The sequence below is a fragment of the Zootoca vivipara genome, chromosome 2 (assembly GCF_965207765.1).
Source record: "Zootoca vivipara chromosome 2, rZooViv2.hap1.1, whole genome shotgun sequence".
NCBI lineage: Eukaryota > Metazoa > Chordata > Lepidosauria > Squamata > Lacertidae > Zootoca > Zootoca vivipara.
The window spans coordinates 33,302,683-33,321,880 of NC_142584.1; the positions used below are offsets into that span (position 1 = coordinate 33,302,683).

The following is a 19,198-nucleotide window of genomic DNA, read 5'->3' on the forward strand; positions in this document are numbered from 1 at the left end:
CCTCGTGGAAAACGCAGTATGTGCTCCAGCCTTAAAATTCTGTGTTCACAGTGCAGGAGCTAAAGCAAGCCAGCAAGGTGGATTGAATACTTGTGACCTGTATGCTGTTGGGCTCCATCTCTCATCATTCCTGGTCATTGGCCCCACGGGCTAGGGCTGCTGGGAGCTGGCAGGCCACACATTCCATCCCTGAGCTTAAGAAATGCAAAATGGTACAACTAGGCAGTGTGAATTAATGGTTAGAGTGCTGGTCTCTGAATACCAGTTTCTGGAAACGACAGGAGGGGAGAATGCTCTTGTGCTTGTGAGTTTCTGACTGGCCTCTTTGAGAACTAGAAGGATGCTGGACTAGAAGGGTCTTTAGTCTGATCCAGTAGAACTCTATTTGTGAACGTTCCTTTCCATCAACTTGAAAATGAAACAAAGGCTACCCTGGCCAAACAGCAGAACCTAGTGCCCATTCACTGGAGAGGGTGCCCCCTCCACACTCAGAAGCATTTTCTTTCGAGTAAATATTCAAGGATTGCATTTAACTCCACATTGCAATCACTGGGACGCACTCTGAATAAGCATGATTCATTGATTTGTGTAGTAAGGACGTCTGTGCCTATACAAAATAACAATTATACAAAATAATAATTATACAAAATAGTAATTGTGCAATTATGAATACTTAGTTTTTGCTAAAGGGAAAAGCAAACTCGACTCTGATGAATCACACATGTTGTTCCTGTCAGTTGCACCGCGGTATTTGCTTAGACAGGATCATAAACGCTCTTACTCAGAAGTAAGCCTCAATGATCTTCTTAAAACAGGTCTTTCTCTTTCGTTTTCAGTGCATTTAGGGTCTGCCCAAAGGAGGTGGCAAGTTCTGAAACGACGGAGAGGCTGTTTTTCTGCAGGCTGCATTAATTAAACTACAGTTCAGTGAAAAGTATTCCAGAGTATTTGCATTCTGTACTGAAGCGGAGGATTTAAGTTCTAAAAAAACAACATTTCCCGAAAAAGCTTTCAGTCTCGCGAGATGAGCTCTTCCCCTGCCCGCACCCCCGGGGGCGGGGAAACCTCGGTCAAAGTTTGCGCAGGCGCTTCTGCTCTCTCCTTCCTCGCTACCTGCTTCAGAGGTGCAGTAATGGTGAGTAACGCGGACTCTTTACGTAGGATCCCTTGTAATCCTCTACGGCTGCCGCTCCTAAGAAGAAGTGAGCTTGTGATATGTGTCCCGGGGGCGCTTGTGCACAGCCAGGAGCATTTATTTATTTATTGGTTGGCTCCTTTCTGTCTTGGCTTTTTTGTGATTTTAACTGCCTCCCCCGACTCTACACGGGTTGTTGGTGCGTAGCAGGCCTGTTTCTACCAGTGAAGCGAGCCTCTTCCCTGAAGGTTGAGAAAGACGAGTGTATTGATGAGTTGCACAGCCTTAAGCGTTTTGAATCGCATCCTTTATTTATTTATTTTTTGCAGGAGAAGAACACTCCGGCCTGTGCTTTACGAGCCTCTGGTCCCAATTGGAGCAAGTTGGTTGATTTAAAGGGGTGTGTATTTTGGGGCGCATATTGTACTGGTTGCAAAAAGTTAAGGGGAAAGAACAGGGAATCGCAAAAGGTAACGATGGATTTGTTTGCATTCCTGCGTGAAATATGCATAAGGTTTTTTTGTATGGGTAAGGTTTGCCGAGCATTCATTTAAGTACAGTATACAGTACCAGGAAGTTACAGATCCTATAAGTTCCTCTTCACTCCCTGCCCTCATGTATTTTGTGTGAAGGGTGTGGAGCCCCTTGTCTACATTCCTGCCCATCTGGCCCCCATTTCATGTGGTTGGCAAGGAGAGTAGAAAAGAGGATGCAGAGAAAGAGAAGGGGATTGCCAACTCTTGGCTCCAGCTTGCTTGTTTTTGATTGCCAATATGTGGCCCCCAAAAAATTACCCCTGAGGAAAAGCAGCCTTTTGGTTTATTTGTAAGATTTATTTGCAAGATTAATATTCTGCCCTCCCTTCTAAAGGAGCTCAGGGGAGAAAGCAACAAGTGATAAAAACTTGTTCAAAACAGATGGAGCCAGTAGGTGGTGAAAAAACCACAGAGAGGGCACCTGTCTAATATTCAAGTGAAGGGAATTTCAAAGAGAAGGTGCCACCACACTAAATGCCCATGCCAGCAGATCTCCTGATAAGATGGGATTTGCAGAGAGCAGTGATCCATTGGGTATAGAAGGGGAGACAATCTGGTCTGATACAGTGTAGACCCGCTGAAATGAATGGAGCCAACTTAGTCATGTGTCTTATTTTCTGTGGGTCTACTCTGTATCTGGCCAGCACTGGATACCTACCACCCTTTGAAATGCCCACCCCAAGTAGGTTTTGTGTGTTGTCCGCTAGATGTCGCCACTAGGAAGAGAAATGAAGTTGCTGTTACCATTTGCATTTTGCCAGAGATGTCTAGAGCTGAGCTTGTGATGATATAAAGTTATCCCTGTCTGAAAAGGAAATCTTTCTCATTGTGGAGTTGTGAATGCTGAAGCTCAGCTCCAGAGAAATCTGAGAGCCGCAGAATAGCTGAATTGTCCCTAACCTTGCATTTCTCCTGTTCTCAGGCTGCATGTGACTTTTCAAGCAAACCAGTCAAGAAGACACAAAGTTTCTTTGTGTTGAGTTGTAAACACCTGAGACCACTTCCCTTGAAAAGAAATGAAGCCTGTGTTAGCCACTCTGTGGTTATCTTAGTCATATACACAATGGTAAGCATGTGCCTGCAGTCTCGTCGGTTGCTTGATTCATTTCTTTATGGTTGCAGGTATAAAATCCCATGAGCCTGACTGATCCGATATGAGACTTTGTCTGAGTTCTGTCTACTCCTGCGTGTGACTTCCTCAGAAGAGTTGCTATTGTGGAATCCAAATTAGTGCTTTTGCACACAGAAGGTCCCAAGTTCAAGCCACTTAAAAGGACCTTGTTTAATAAATAATGAAATAATGATAAAGTCTTGCAATGTGCTAAAACGAGGAAGGCTACTAGAATGCACAGATTCCCATAGGGTTATAGTGAATTTACGAATGGCAATTGGAATGAATTAATCAAATGTGATTAGTTGTTTACACACTGACTTTTTTATTATTTTGGGGTGGGTGAGGGACCATCTTTAAATGTCAAAAGATTGCCCTTCCAAATGGTCACTGGCATAGGATGTATCTTGTTAAATCTCTCCTACCCTTGGTTGCATAAAATACCAAGTGCATTGTCAAGTAGGGGTGAGTGGGAGACTTTGACACACCTATCACCAATTTGGAACTCTTGATTGCAGGTGAGGGTAGAAATGACTGGAGGTGATTGGGCAGCATACAACCTTCGCCCAATGCCTTGCTGTGGCCATTTGGAAGGGCAGTAGTTTTCTGCTTGGTCATTTTGGCCCCTGAAAATCACTACATAGGCAACACATCCCTCTTGACTTGATGCATTCTGGTAGTTATTCAGAAATTCAGTATATTCCTATAGCCAATAGCGTTCATTCAGAAATTCAGCACGTCCCTAAAATCTGCCCAACACCAGTTGGAGTAAACAATGCTGGGCTAGATGTACTGATGATCTGATTCAATATAAGATAGCTTCATGTTGAAATAGTTGTCCTTCATCTCCATGATACTGGTTGTGCAAAGTTGGGAGCACCTCTAGGACATGTAAAATACTTTCTGGACTGCATGTTTCTTGCAGTGTTAAGTATGCACACACAAAAAAAGGGGATTTTTCCCCCCTGTAAAAGAAGGTGTGCTTTGTCTGCTCGACCACATTGTTTGAATGCTCTGAAGCAAGTAAAGATGAATTCGCTAATATAGTGGTAATTTGATGCTGCTCCTCACGTGCAGATGAACACAATGGCAGCAGTTTGGTATGCTGCAGATAGCAGATTATCATCTAGGGTCATTCCTTGGGAAGAGTGAGGGTCAAACTAAACGTGATTTAGAGCACTTTTTACAAAAATTCAGGGTTTTTTGCGACAGCCAACTCCTTTTTGTTGACAAAGCAGCCAGGGGCTGCAGAGGAATCCAGATGAGGGTTGGGAAAGAGGTTTAACCTTTTTCACCTTGCACTGTTTCCCCAACTTTAAATATTTTTAAAATTCTGATCTAATAGCTTTGTGTATAGGGGGGTTGGGAGGGGAATTTTCACTTGGAAAATGACATTGGAGGAAAGCATTAACCATCCATGGCCCTGCAGTTGTTTTTGTAAACAAAGATGTTGACAGTTGCAAGCGCATGATGCAAAAATGTGCTTAAAGTCACGTCTACTTTCATCTGGAACTGGACAGACATGCCAGTGATGAATCCAGTTGGGGAAAGCAGATGGTAGATTAACTGTCAGAGTACTGCTGTTTTTTAAATGCTCAAATATGTTTTGGAAGACAAGCTTTAGGCCTGATTCAGACACAGCAGTAATCTATGACTTGCTGCTATCCCAAGTGAAGATGAGCTGTGGGTTTGCACACTTCCCCTCCCACCCCCAGTCTTTTGTGGCTGTGGGGTTATCTGCACCATCTCTTTTAAAGGAAGCACACCTTCCCAACTTTGAACATAATGAGAACTGTGGTTAGTTTAAATGTAGATGCATCTGATCTCCTTTCAGCTGCAAAAAGAAGAGGGAGGGAGAAGTGTGCAAGGCCAAGACTTGACATGGCTTGTTTGTGTCACTGCATTCCTGTGCAATATGTTGTAGAAATGGAAGTGGGCTTATTGGGTGAGTAGATTGCAATAAGAAATATATGATTTTGAAATTCTTAAAATGTCCATTAGAATCCTGTTATGTGAACCTTAGTAAGCCAGAAATCCCAGTTACCTGAAATCATGTGTACAACACCACCCCAACGGATGTTGAACAGAATAACTTTGTGCCACGAACTGTAATGTCTGGTTTTCCAAATGTCTGGTTTATCCCAGGACTGAAATGAGGCTGCTGAATTCACTAGAATTAAATTTGGGTCTTGATTTAATTCCGCATTGTCCTTATTTTGCACAGAACAGATGAACTCTCAAAGACAATATAATATTTTTTATCTAGTAACAAGATGATACCCTTTCCCTCCAAACTGGACTCTTGTTCCTTTTGAATAATAAATTGTCATGGTGATTGTGATTCAGTTGTTGTTCAAGAAAATTGTCTGAAAGCAGTGTGCAAGTTTTGAAAGCAAAATGAAGAAATAAAATCAATATGTTTGGCTCCACAGGATGCAGACCATTTGCCTCTGGACTCAGAAGTACAGTTTGGAAACGGCTGCTCAGGGTAAGGAGCTCAGGGTAATGCTTATTCATTTGTTTGGCTTCTGACAAATTTGCTAATCCCTTCATGTCAGTGGAATGTGAGTTGCCAAGGACCAGACTCCCTCATTTCAGTGCAGCTTGAGAAGTTGTGACTGGAAGGGGTTTAGGTTTTGGCCTCAAAATCATGTGTAAATGCTTATTTGTGACATTTAAAGCAATGCAGGTGGTTGGAAATAATCCCACCCTTCTTCCGAAAGTTCTGGGGCAATTTCATTTTAGCAGAGATTTACCTATACATACTTGGGTCTTACTAGTCAAAGTCCACCATTCTGTCCACAACATCACATGACTGAAAAATCCTGGGCAGGACTTGCTTGTTTGATAGAAATGGCAAGGGTTACCCTGATTTAACACCTCAACATTAAGCCAGAGGCCTCCATATTTTAAACACTGTTCCATATTCAGATTACAATGAGACCCAAGCAAAGAATAGGGGAGGTGGCCTCGAGGGTGCTGGCCTGGTTGTGTCAGGCAGCTCACATATGTGTCAGGCAGCTCACATAAATGGAGGAATCTCCATGCTACCAGGCAAGGAGAAAACTCCCAGAGAGTCTGGAAAGTATCTCTTTGAAACACAGCAATCAAATCCTCATCAAGGGGGCAAAATCCATCCATCAGCCAACACCAAAGAAACGTTTCCAATTTAAGACCCTTTTTAATTCTTTGGAGAATATGGAAAAATCCTGAACTCTTAAATGGAGGCGGAAGATATAATTTCATGATTTCAACAGGCAGTCGCTGAGAAACCAAGTGAACCAACTCATCACTCCCTAAACTTTGCATATTTCAGAATTGGCGTGGTGTAATGGCCAAGGTGCCAAACTAGAACTGGGAAGACCAAAAGTTTCAGGTCCTCAACCTGGCCACAAAACTGCCTGGGTTACCTTGGACTTAGTCTCTTTCCCACCTCACAGGGTTGTTATGAGAACAAAAAGGCCATGTATGTAGCCTTGAATTCCTTGGAAGAAAGATTGAATATATTTTAGCCACCACAGGAAAATAGTTGAAGAACTTACAGCAGGCATCCCCAAACTTCGGCCCTCCAGATGTTTTGGACTACAATTCCCATCTTCCCTGACCACTGATCCTGTTAGCTAGGGATCATGGGTGTTGTAGGCCAAAACATCTGGAGGGCCACAGTTTGGGGATGCCTGACTTACAGCTTTTTTGGATCAGTCCTGATGTTGGCTTTTTCGTCTGTCACACTCCTCCTAAAAGCCTGTGATGTGATGTTATCCCTGTCTGAAAATTCAGCTATGAGGGAAAATAAATATCCACTGAGGCTTGCCCACTTTGACACCTCACAGTTGTCTTCAGTAGGAGTGATTTCTTTTGAGATAGGTGTGACCGCTGTATCCTTCCCTCAGCATCGTGACTTAGCATTCAGCTGTTGGGCTACATTTTTCAGTATTTTCTTTCTCTGGCATTGATTTGAGATGGAAGGGTTTCTGAAAGCGGGCCTTTTGCAACACCGATTCCCTTCTGGAGGTTATTACAGCAGCCACAAGGTATTCCAAAGATGCCAGTCAAAGAGAGAACTATCTGTCATCTAGTTTTAAAGTTTCTTGAATCTGTTAGAGATTCAAAAATCCGAAGCTGGTATCAGAGGCAAAGAGCTAATGTATGCTTAGCTGGGAACAGGATAGACAAAACTGAATGTTCCTTGGGCCAGTATTTTGACATGGATGGAGGAGCTGCCTGGCCTCCTTGCCACACTAAAATCATTGGAGCAAAAGAAAACGCCATTTTTCTACTGCCACTTTTATTGCGTTGTTGACTGGAAGGAAAGGCCTTGGCTGAGCAGCATGACAAATGTCCTGTGTTTGAGAACTCTGGAGAGTTGTTGCCAGTCAAAACACACAACCCTGGGCTTGATAAAAGACAGCTTCATATTCAATACGTTTGTCCTGAAAACAAAGTTGATCGGCTTTACAACGTCGTATCTTCAGGGTCACAGAGGCCTTTTCTGCATCTGCTTGTCTGCCATAAAACTCTTGAGCATTGTGGGGGGTTCTGGAGCATAAACTCTTCACATGGGGTGCTGGTCTAACAGTTGGGCCTCTGTGCCACCCTGAACAAACCACATGCACAAACACCCAACATTCCCCTGTGGCTGCACAGGCCGGTAATGATGATGAGCAAATTGTTTTCCTGCGTAGGCATTCCACCATCACTGATCCTCTCCCTGTGAACCTTCTGATAAGTTGTCAGGGTGCCACAGGGTGTCCTGAACATAGTTTGCGTCCTTTATGCCTGGGGGAGGGTGGTAGGGGTGGCATTGGTGGGTGGGCACGACACTTAAGTATGGAGCGCTCTTTCCACAGTTATGCATATAGCAAGCGGTTGTTGCTTTCTCATTGGCGAAGGGGCCTTGTTGATCACCTAATTCCCTCTGGTCTTTTAGAGTTACAGCTAAGAGGCGAAAAAATGGTGGAGAGAACATAGACCAGTTTTTCCATCATGCAATGATGTCTTTTCCTGCAAGAGGGTGAAGCTTCCTTGGAATCATACAAGCCCTTCAGCCATAATATTATAGGACAGAAGTAGAGGGATATCTTGTTTTGCCTTGGAACGTTGCCTCTCCATTAACTGCAAATGCCCTGGTAAGCAGTGTGTTCCTGGTTTTTTTGCTTCTTAAAAAACTTCCCTCTTGGGATATGATTGCTGTTGTTTCTTTTCTCTCTCTGTCCCCCACCCACCCACTTATGTGAAAAAGGAGCAGTGAACATTTGCCTGGGGAATAACAAAAGCCCATCAGCCCAGGATACAAAGCAGAACAGCCAAGCTTTCTGTTAGGACTCTCACCCAGCAGTAGGCGGGCGAGTAGAAGCCTCTGTGTGCACATCTTTGCAGAGGGAAGAGCGACAGTTTTGTTAACGCAAATGCCATGCCTGATGCAAACGCCTTGCAATGATGCCCTGAACATAGTTGCTCTTGTTGTCCCATGTGTAGGTGTCTTAAATGTCACATTATTGGCATATTCTCAGGGCTGTTTATACTAGAGGGTGTAATTGGTTCAGGGGTATAAAGCCTAACACTGTTAACTCTTTATAGACCACATGCACCATACAAGTGGAGAGATACTTTTGTAAGGTGCAAGAAGAGCTGGTGCCAAGTTAGTAAGGGAGTTTTGGATCGCTCTTTACAGCATCAAAGCAATAGCATGTCACACTCAGGTTGGCGCAGAGAGGGTGACAAAACATCTGTCAAAGAGTGACAGATGAAGGTCTGTGGGCAACATGGATGCCGAAGAATTTCTATATGACATAAACATAGTTTGAGGGAAGTAACAAGCAAATAGTTTGAGGATGAAACGGTTTTTTATTTTAAAAAAAGAGCAACACGTTCCTTGAGGCCATTTAGCTCTGGTTTTGCTGTTAATGTTTAGTGCTTTTTTATGGTTTTACTGCCTGCTTTGAGAAACTGCTGGGTTTTGGCGTTCTTTCACGTTGAGCATGAAAAACCTGAGGAGCAAGGTAAAAATGAAAATATGAATGTAAAGGGGAAAAAATGTATTTCCAGTCCAAGCCCCATTTAGTGATTTTGGAAGGGTAGAGTTGACTTCTTTTAAAAACAAAACAAAGAACACCCCCAAACCTTTTGCTATTTTGTTGCAGGCGCAACTGTAAGAAGAATGCATTTCAAGAATGGAGAAGTTATATTTTTTTATGGGTAAGTAAGCTGGACTAATTCTGTTTTCATGACCGAAAATAACTGGTTGAAGGACTCCATTTCATAGCTAACATTTGTTGCAGCTCTTAGTCCTTGGCTGTGTTGCCCATTCAGATTTCAATACAGTGGTACCTCGGTTTACGAACGCCGCAGACCCGGAAGTGTTTACATCCAAGTTCCGCGGCGTCGGATGCGCAGACGCAATCTGCACACATGCGCAGAAGCGTGCCTTCGGGGAGCGAACGCCTCCGTGGAACAGATCGCGTTCGTAAACCGAGGTTCCACTGTACTAGACTTTTGTGTGGGTCTCTGAAAATACCATTAGCTTTCTTTGCAGCAGTCCTTGATCTCTGGCAGCTCCCCTGTCCCCCTACCTGGGGAGCCTTTCTGGTTTCCTTTTCGACCTGAAATCATGTAGTGCTTGACCAAGTGCTGCTAGTAACACAATGTACTCAAGTAGTCTGTTGTAGAAATTAAACGGCCTGTTGTGATAAGCAGTTTTCAGCGGGGATGCCTTGCTTTGTCCCACCACTCCAATTTTACTAGGAGCAAAGCATTTGGTTACATCTCCAGCCCTTGCATGAGCAGCCCATAAGGATGGTGCTGGCTGCTCCACCTGTTTTCTCTTTCCCCCAACTGAAGAGGCGGAACAGTGCGGCTGCAGCAACATTAACACTTGCAGTAGCAGCAGAGGTTGGACTGGGGTACGAACATAAGAAGCAACCTTGCTGGGTCAGAACCGAGGGCCCATCTAGTCTACCAGCAGCCAGTGAGATGCTTCAAGAGGCTCATGGCAGATGTAGGTAGCCTTCCTCTGTCCTCTGCAAGCTATTGCTTTGCTGCCTGTTCACATTTGAATTAGTTTTCCTGGCAAACAACTGCTGCTAGTCCTAGCCTCCTTGAACGTGTCTAAATCAAACTAACGTAAGTCAGTCAACATTGAGGGAGAGTGTATTACACCATGTGTCGAAGAAGGCTGCCTTTTTGTTTGCCCTGAACATAATACATAAGGGCTTTGTTGGCTGCCAAGGAAGGAAGGAACCCAGCCACAGAGATACGGGGTGAATCATTTCTGCCCAGCTGCCCATGAGCCCTCTATGTCTCACCTTGCAAGCTGCTGGAGGTCATGAGATCAAGTGGTTCCAACACAGCTATTCTGGCCTCGTTCTCTTTTGCCAGCCTTATTCTTTCAGAGCCATCAATTTTTGATTCGTGTCCTCTGCCATCGTTTTATACCAGGGGTATGCAACCTAGGGGCCGGATGTGGCCCAATCGCCTTCTCAATATGGCCCGTAGACGGTCTGGGAATCAGCGTGTTTTTACATGAGTAGAATGTGTCCTTTTATTTAAAATGCATCTCTGGGTTATTTCTGGGGCATAGGAATTTGTTCATTTTTTCCCCCCTTCAAAATATAGTCCGGCCCACCACATGGTCTGAGGGATGGTGGACCAGCTCACAGCTGAAAAAGGTTGCTGACCCCTGTTTTATACCTTTTATAGGTGCTGGCTTTTAAGCAGAAGGGCCTGGAAGTGCCGAGCCACCCAGAAGGGGTTTCCCTGCGTTGAACAAGAAAGCAAACTTGATAATCAGTGGTGGAAAAGTGTAGTCTGCCTTGGTAGTGAACCAGGCCTTAAAGGAGGAAGCAATGGATTCTAAAGTAGCGTATCCAGCGTAACTGAGCACTTAGAAGTTTGGACTAGTCCATGAAGCTCACCAGGTGACCTTGGGCCAGTCACTGCCTCTCAAGTTAAGCTACCTCACAGGGATGTTGTGAGGATAAAATGGGGGAAGGGATAACCATGCACTTTTCCCACATCCTTGTAAAAAGAGAAGTATTCTGGGTTAGCGGAGTTTGTAACCTGAAGCATTTGTAACCCGAGGTTGCACTGTAAAATAAGAACAATAATAAAAACTCCCCCCCCCAACAAAAAACAACCTCATGGGGTGTGATGCTTGTGGGGAAAAGTGAGAAAGGTAATGTTTGTTTTTCAACCCTGAAGTTCTTCCACCTCTAAAGCAAGCTTTGCATGTTTACTCAAAAGTAAGTCCTACTGTTCTCAATAGTGCTCGCTTCCAGGTGAATATGCATAGGAATTCAACCTTAATAACTTAACACTGATAGCAAGGTAGGCATCAGAACTGTTAGCGTGGCAGGTGATCTTCAGGCTTCCTCGCCAGAGGGAATCCACATCAAACCTGTACATTGCAGAGGGCTCTGGGGCACTTTCCCACTGTGCCCACTGTTTGGATCAAGCCCTTAGCCAAAGTGCTCCCAAGAAAATACCCCACACTCCTCTGTGGCTGCACGATGCTGGGGAAGATGGATATGGGCAGACAAGTGAGCTTAAGGGAACTTTATCCACTTATTACAGTGCAGTCAGACCTCGGTTTAAGTACGCTTCGGTTTGAATACTTTCAGTTTAAGTACTCCGCGGACCCGTCTGGAACGGATTAATCCACTTTCCATTACTTTCAATGGGAAAGTACGCTTCAGGTTAAGTACAGACTTCCGGAACCAATTGTGTACTTAAACCGAGGTACCTCTAATGAATAGAAGAACATTGATAGACCCTCCTAGGAACACAGAAGACCACTGTTTTGAACCCTAAAATCACTCAGTTTTGGGCACAAGGAGCGGTCAGGAAAGTGATACTCCCTGTTACATGTGAACAAAATATGTTTGCCAGACTCAAGCCACCCACTTGCCCCTGCTTTTGATAGCAAGAGATTATGTGGAACAGTTAACACTTCCTAGAGTTTATACTTACATTTTACAGTCTTCATCTGCTTCTGCTGGTTTAACATTCATACAGTGCCAACAGTTTGTCAAGAATGCTATATCTGGTTGCTTTATCAAAGAAGGAAGTTCAGGCTGTCAACTCTTTCTGGATCAGTTCCTCCTAGTTTGATGCAGGCAAGAACCACTGATGAGAGACAGAACAAATGTTTGGTCTTGCACCTTGCCAGAAGGCAAGGCTTGTTTCCCACTACTCTATGGTGGGAAGGCCATACTAGATCCCCTTCTTCCTAGGACAGCCTAAAGTAGAGCCATTTTTTTTCTGGAACAATAGAATTATGAAGTTGGAAGGGACCACAAGGATCCTCTAGTCCAACCCCCCTGCAATGCAGGAATCTTTTGCCCAATGTGGGGCTCGAACCCACGATTCTGGGGTTAAGTCTCAAACTCTTAAGGCATGAGCTATATTTCTAATTGCAGGGGAGCAGGAAGTAGGATAGTTGGTAACAAAGTTGTTTTGTGATGGGAAAGGGTGTCTCCTAACAATTTTGAGCACCCATCACAAACTACAGGCCCCAGGATTCACTGGGGGAAGGCATGATTTTTGGAAGTTGCACAATGCTTGCTTTAAACAGTGCCGATTGGGGAAGTAGGCATTCTTTACAAAGCTGCATCCTACAAAACAGGTTTTTTTAAAAGGGTTTTGCAGGATATGTACAAAGCATATCTGTGAACATCTGCTCAAAGTTGTCAGTATTGCCTCATACATTTTTTGATGGTTTACTGTCTTTTCATAAAACTCCATAAAGGCAGTGCCATTCTGCTTCTTAGATTCAAAAGGAGCTGCCCCACCAAAGCCCTATAGGACTGCTAGGACAAGCTTTGGATCATTTGAAACTGTTCGTGTGGTCCAGTGTCCCAGTGGTCAGATGTTTGACAGGAGGTTGCAGCCTTCTTTCCTCCTAGATAATTTTACTAAAACTGCTTAATGCACAAGAGTCAACATAGCCAGTTTTTGCAAATTTACCATATTTGTAGCCTAAAGAAGTGTAACTTGTATCATCTGTGTGATAAATCGGAGATGCATTTGAAGAGGTCATTGCTCAGGGTGTGAGCCTGACTGCATCCCCATTTGTTTCTCAAACAGATGCATGGATTCTGTTAATGGGCAACAGGGTACACAACTGACATGGGGTGCTTCCCGATAGGTATTTAATACTGCAACAAGGTCATTCAGATATTGCAAATAATTCTGCAATTCTAGGATTCTATAAATACATTGTTGGCAACAGTTTGCCATTTTGATGCAGTGCTAGGTGGATGCTGTAGAAGTGCATGTGTTAGCAGTAAAGGTAAAGGGACCCCTGACCATTAGGTCCAGTTGCGGACGACTGGGGTTGCGGCGCTCATCTCGTGTTATTGGCCGAGGGAGCCGGCGTACAGCTTCCAGGTCATGTGGCCAGCATGACTAAGCCGCTCCTGGGGAACCAGAGCAGTGCACGGAAACACCGTTTACCTTCCCGCTGTAGCGGTACCTATTTATCTACTTGCACTTTGACGTGCCTTTGAACTGCTATGTTGGCAGGAGCTGGGACCGAGCAACGGGAGCTCACCCCGTCATGGGGATTTGAACCGCCAACCTTCTGATCGGCAACCCCTAGGCTCAGTGGCTTAACCCATAGCGCCACCCGCGTCCCTTGTGTTAGCAGTACCTGTACTTAAATAAGCATCCATCTGGAAGCACCCTGTGTGGCCTCCCAGCTGGGAGGTATCTTGTAGACGGTGCAGAGTGTCCCTGAAATACACATGGGAGCATAGGAAGCTGCCCTTTGCTGAGTCAAACCATTGGTCTATCTAGCTCCGCATTGTGGCTCTCAGATGAAGTCATCTCAAGTCCTTCCTGGAGATGGAAGGGATTGAACCCTGGACCTTCTGCATGCAAGGCTCTGTCACTGAGCCCCAGCCCAGCCTGCTATAAGCATTGTGTATCTTGCTGGTTTGTTGCTGTCAGAGCCTGCTTTTTATTTGACTAAACACAATGGTCAAACACACCTGTCAAGAAATTATTTGGATTTCAACACGGAACAAGAGAAACCATAATCGGGATGGTGTGTTTTGCCATGAAGCATAACCAGCATCATCCTTTGCTTCTGTTCCTTGATTGTAAAGAGGGAGGGTAGTTGGCAAAAGAACTTGGGCTTCAGCTGTGTCGTGGAGTTTCCCTTATTCGCATGAAAGATAAATGTTAGTCATGTAACCATAAAGGCTACTTGTTTCCTCCGATCTAGAACTGCTTCCCTATGATGGCCCAATTTCTACATTTAAAAAGACCTTGATTTTGGAAACCACGGAAGATTCAGTAAACATGGTCATGGTCAGCAAACTGCTTCCAAGTGCTGTGATCCTGTGTTTACACTTTCTTGGGAGTCAGTGCTGTTGAACACAGGGAATTGCTTCGGAGTCAGGGTGGGCCTAATGGTTGGGGGGGGGGGTCCCTTTACATTTACCAGGGTATACAGGGTTGCACTGATGGTTGGGTGCCGTCAGGTTTCCTACAGTATGAAGGAAATATTCAGATACTCTTAGCACTGCCAAAGGTTCAGTTTGGGACTTACTGGCCCATTACAAAATCTCCAAAAAGCATGTCCCCCCCAAAAAAAACAACAACACACGTGTCTGATGGAAAAAAGTTCTGACTTCCTATTGTGGCGGAATTGGACCACACACTTCAGCATCCATTTGAAGAGTTGCTTTGATGTGGCAGCAGTATAATGGGGTGAGGTCCCACCTGCAACACTTAAATTTGGTACAGGTGTATTTGTTGAGTTCAGCTGACCCAAACTGCCCTGCGGTGTTCGCTTGCAATTCCAGCTTTGGCTGAAAACCTGGATTTCTGTCTTGCCTGGGTCACCTCCTGTCACCTGTGTACAAAGTCTGCACAGGTAGGGGTTTTCCTCTTCCTTAATGGTTACTTCTGACATTTCCTCTCAGGTATTTCTTCCTTCTCGACCTTCCATTTCACCTGTGTTTATACATACCCACTCTCAACTTTCACCTTAAGAGTTGCTCATTATATTTTGTTTGGTGTACACAAAACATGCTGTAAAAGCAGCACGCGAATGCCTCTGGAAAGGGTACTGCAGCGTTGGCTGTGGCTCCATGGTAAAGGACCCCTGGATGATTAAGTCCAGTCAAAGGTGACTATGGGGTTGTGGCACTCATCTTGCTTTGCAGGCCGAGGGAGCCAGTGTTTGTCCGCAGACAGCTTTCTGGGTCGTGGCCAGCAGGACTAAACTGCTTCTGGTGCAACGGAACACCGTGACGCAAACCAGAGCACACGGAAACGCCGTTTACCTTCCTGCTGCAGCAGTACCTATTTATCTACTTGCCCTGCTTTGCTTTCAAAATGCTAGGTTGGCAGGAGCTGAGGTAGAGCAATGGGAGCTCATCCCGTCACGGGGATCAAATCAAATCAAACTTTTATTTGCATACATTACAAATTGGTTACCAATAAAACCTATTAAACCTGTTAAAACCCAAGGTAAAAGCTGTCGTCACAGGGATCCCAACCGCCAACCTTCTGTTCGGCAAGCCCAAGAAGCGCTGTGTTTTAGACCACAATGCCACCTGCATCCTTACCTTTGGTGTATACCTGTTCAATGGCAAGTGTGGGCTTGCTGTTGCATCCTGTGCAAGAGGCCCTTCAACTCTCCAAGCAGATTTTGGGTCTTGCTAACTGGGCTAGTTCCAATGTAAACTCTTGAAGTATTACGTCATATTTGGGCTACAGCCCTATTAAAGAAATCTTAGGTGGTTGAAGGTAGGAAACTGAATGTTTAAGTTACACTACAATGCTAAGTGGGCCGTGGGTGGCACTGTGGGTTAAACCACAGAGCCTAGGGCTTGCTGATCAGAAGGTCAGCGGTTCGAATCCCCATGACGGGGTGAGCTCCCGTTGCTCAGTCCCAGCTCCTGCCAACCTAGCAGTTCGAAAGCACCTCAAAGTGCAAGTAGATAAATAGGTACCGCTACAGTGGGAAGGTAAACGGTATTTCCATGTGATGACCTGGAAGCTGTACGCCAGCTCCCTCGGCTAATAACGCGAGATGAGCGCCACAACCCCAGAGTCGGTGACGACTGTAACTAATGGTCAGGGGTCCCTTTACCTTTACCTTTACAAGGCTAACCGACTACTTAGAAGTCCTATTGAATGGCTTACTCCCAGATAAGTGGGGTTAATCAGATTTGCAGACTACTAAAGCAATAGTTCTGAATATTTGTTTTGTTTTTGGAACATTGGTAACTTACTACCTTTTAAAAAACAAAACAAAAAAACAAAAGCACCATTGCCTTAGCTAACCAGAGGCACCAATTTCATTTATGAATTGGCTCAATGCTGGAAATCCTGCTTCACATACCATCTGACCTATAAGGACACAGTGTGCAGCATTAACTGGGGTTTCAGTTTGCAGTGCTGCACCAAATATGATTCCGTAAAGCAGAGGAAATGGAAATGAGAACAAGGCTCTTGGGAGAAAAACGTGCTACCTCTGCTGCTGATCCTGTTGATAACTGCTGCAGCACTTCACATTCCATCCTATATGTGAAGCATTGGGGCATTTTACATAAATCTATCTCTTCTTTGGCGATCACTCGTTTCCAAGTAAGATTGTCTTCCATAAACACGGTTTTAACAATGAGTCCGTAAGTGACTGTGGAGATCAATTCTGGATCTGCACATTCTTCCACAGTGGGGACATTGGTTACCGGGCGGGAGTTGATCACGGTGTGGATTTGCCAAGCGTGCCTTCCTCTTGGCATGTTTCTCCCTTGCGTCCTGAGATCGAGTGTCTTCAAAGCCCATGACACCTTTGGTAAAGGCTGTTCTCCAACTGGAGCGCTCGCAGGCCAGGGTTTCCCAGTTGTCAGTGTTTATACTACATTTCTTAAATATTTGCCTTGAGACAGTCTTTAAACCTCTTTCGTTGACCACCAGCATTACGCTTTCCGTTTTTAAGTTTGGAATAGAGTAGTTGCTTTGGAAGACGATCATCAAGCATCCGCACAACATGACCAGTCCAACGAATCTAGAATCCTTACAACAAGCATTCAAGTGAGCTCAGTTGCATCGCAGGGGAGTGACTTGCCTTTGGCAAATGGTGTGTCCATAACAAGCAAGATTTGAACCTGGAAATTTCTGGTCCATAGGCTGGTCACTTATCAGCTGTTGTTATGCTCTCAGGAGTGCATGAGGGCCTCTATTACACCTATGAGGAGAGTATTTGCTGCACAGTTGAGGTAGTCTGTCAAAAGCACTGGGGTGTTTATCTGTCTTTTCATGGAATCTCATGGAACAGGTGGCATGTCATCATGACGCCTCTTCTGCCGAGGCTGCCACTCATTCCCCAAATGCACACGGTTTAAAACAGTTTGTTCTCTTCTCCCATCCCCACCCATCCTCTGCACCAGCTTGGTCCTGCTTTTTACGCAACCAGCATCACTTGCTCCATTTCTCCCCCTACTGCTATTTCCCCCCACCTCACGCCCACACGACAAAAGGAAGACACAAAGGAGAAAAGATCATTCAACATTTATGCAATTATACAAAGTGGGAAAATGTTTCGGATTACACTCCACCTTCCCCCCCATTGTGCGCCTGCAACCCTCCGTCTGTCACTAGCCACTGTAACTTTCCCCGCAGAACAAAACTGACCCGATGCTGATCTCTTGGTTGCTATTTACACTTAATTATCTTACAAACACCAGTGGGAGGCCTGCAAGGTTAACTGGTGTCAATAAGCCCGCTTTCTTTGCTTCTTGGTTGCTAATTGTGGCTTAATTAGCTGGAGAGGGAATCTTACCCCATTGTGCCAGAGGGACGGGAAGTCAAAGGGTCAAGGTGCCCCCTTTCTAGAAGGGCTGCATCCTCAGTTGCTGCCTCTGGCGTCACTGGCCTTCCTTAGTGCTAAGCAAGGCCACTGACCAAGCTGGCAAATGCCAGCATGAGAACAGCAGGTCGTCCTACACAAATGTTGTGGATGCCCGAAAACTCAAGAGGTGTGCTGCTGGCGTGTTGCTGGTTACCTGAATGTGACTTGTCATCAACAAGAAGGGATATGTACAGTCATACCTCGGTTTAAATACGCCTCGGTTTGAGTATTTTCAGTTTAAGTACTCCGCGGACCCATCTGGAATGGATTAATCCACTTTCCATTACTTTCAATGGGAAAGTTCGCTTCAGGTTAAGTACGCTTCAGGTTAAGTACGGACTTCCGGAACCAATTACACTCATACCTCGGGTTAAGTATGCTTCAGGTTGAGTACTCCGTGGACCCGTCTGGAACAGATTAATCCCCTTTCCATTACTTTCAATGGAAAATTTCGCTTCAGGTCAAGTACGCTTCAAGTTAAGTACAGATTTCCGGAACCAATTGTGTTTGTAAACCGAGGTACCACTGTATTGAAAAAGTGAGGCAATGCACGTTTTCACTTACAAAATTCATCTGGTGGTGTCGGCATTCCCATGAGACAAGATTTGAGCATTCCCTGTTAACACATGTATACTGAAGGCGAGTGTGCAGCTCTGCGTATGAAATTAATGGAACACCTTAGAAGCACTGTTGGCTTTTAAAACCATTTATCACACATCCGCTCTCTTTCATTCCAGTCCTCAAACCTGCCTTCTCTGATGGCATCAACAAGTGACCCAAGGAACTAAGCACACTTTTGTCGTGAAATTGTCCCAAGTTTGCTTTCATGCTACACGTTGCCGTGACAATTTCCTATGAAACACCATTTAAAGCGCAAAGAGGCTGCATTCCCCTCTGCTGTTCTCATCCATCAGTAGTTACTGCCAGTCTTGGAGATCCTTGAGGAAAAACAGCTAGGGAGGAACTGTTTAGTTTGAGGTGATGGAGAGGATTCAGGCTCATGCAGTACTTTGAACAACACCTCTGGCCCCACTTTATATCTGCAACATCTGATTTGGCCCGGAATTGCCCTGGTGTGAAATCTTATGTTGCTCTGTGTACCAACACAGTAATCCTTAATGAATATGCTGGGCATCATGCTTTACAGCACGATTTCCCAAACCTGGGGTCTCCAGCTGTTTTTGGACTACAGTCCCCATCATCCCTGACCACTGGTCCTGCTAGCTGGGGATTGATGGGAGTTGTAGTCCAACAACAGCTGGAGACCCAAGTTTGCGAAACCCTACATTACAGCAAGGGTGGATACCCCTTGGTTCTCCACATGCTGCTGAACTACAAGTCCCAACCCCTTCCCTGATGGAAGTTGTGGTTCAGCACCATGTGGCGGGCCAAAAGGTTCCTGACACCTGATTTACAGGTTAAGAAATTTAGCATTCCCTATCTTGATCATCTGTCCTGTTCTCCGCTTCATGGACTCCTCCAGCTTCATAGTTCAGGTAGGAGGTGTTCTTTTTGAATGTTCTCTTGCACAGTATTTTATTTACTGGTAT

The 19,198-nt window shown here is 44.9% G+C and overlaps 1 protein-coding gene and 1 non-coding gene across 5 annotated transcripts; both read left to right on the forward strand.

The window, feature by feature from the left end:
- Nucleotides 1-997: 997 nt before the first annotated feature.
- On the forward strand, nucleotides 998-10,913 carry LOC148686803 (uncharacterized). Of its 4 annotated transcripts, XR_015948041.1 has the most exons (7): nucleotides 1,036-1,135; nucleotides 1,465-1,535; nucleotides 2,594-2,737; nucleotides 5,215-5,270; nucleotides 7,713-7,911; nucleotides 8,926-8,980; nucleotides 10,481-10,913. XR_015948041.1 is itself a non-coding variant. In XM_088661600.1 (5 exons), exons 1-5 carry the CDS (start codon nucleotides 1,025-1,027, stop codon nucleotides 10,544-10,546), a joined length of 432 nt encoding a protein of 143 aa, XP_088517726.1. In that variant the 5' UTR covers nucleotides 998-1,024; the 3' UTR covers nucleotides 10,547-10,913. The 4 variants fall into 4 exon arrangements, 1 of the variants encoding a protein (XP_088517726.1); XR_015948042.1 differs by lacking the exon at nucleotides 1,465-1,535 and having other exon boundaries at nucleotides 1,014-1,135; XR_015948043.1 differs by lacking the exon at nucleotides 7,713-7,911 and having other exon boundaries at nucleotides 1,054-1,135.
- LOC118081633 (small nucleolar RNA R38) lies at nucleotides 2,445-2,525 on the forward strand. Its single transcript, XR_004692100.2, has one exon. It is a non-coding gene; the product is annotated as a small nucleolar RNA R38 (small nucleolar RNA).
- Nucleotides 10,914-19,198: the final 8,285 nt, after the last annotated feature.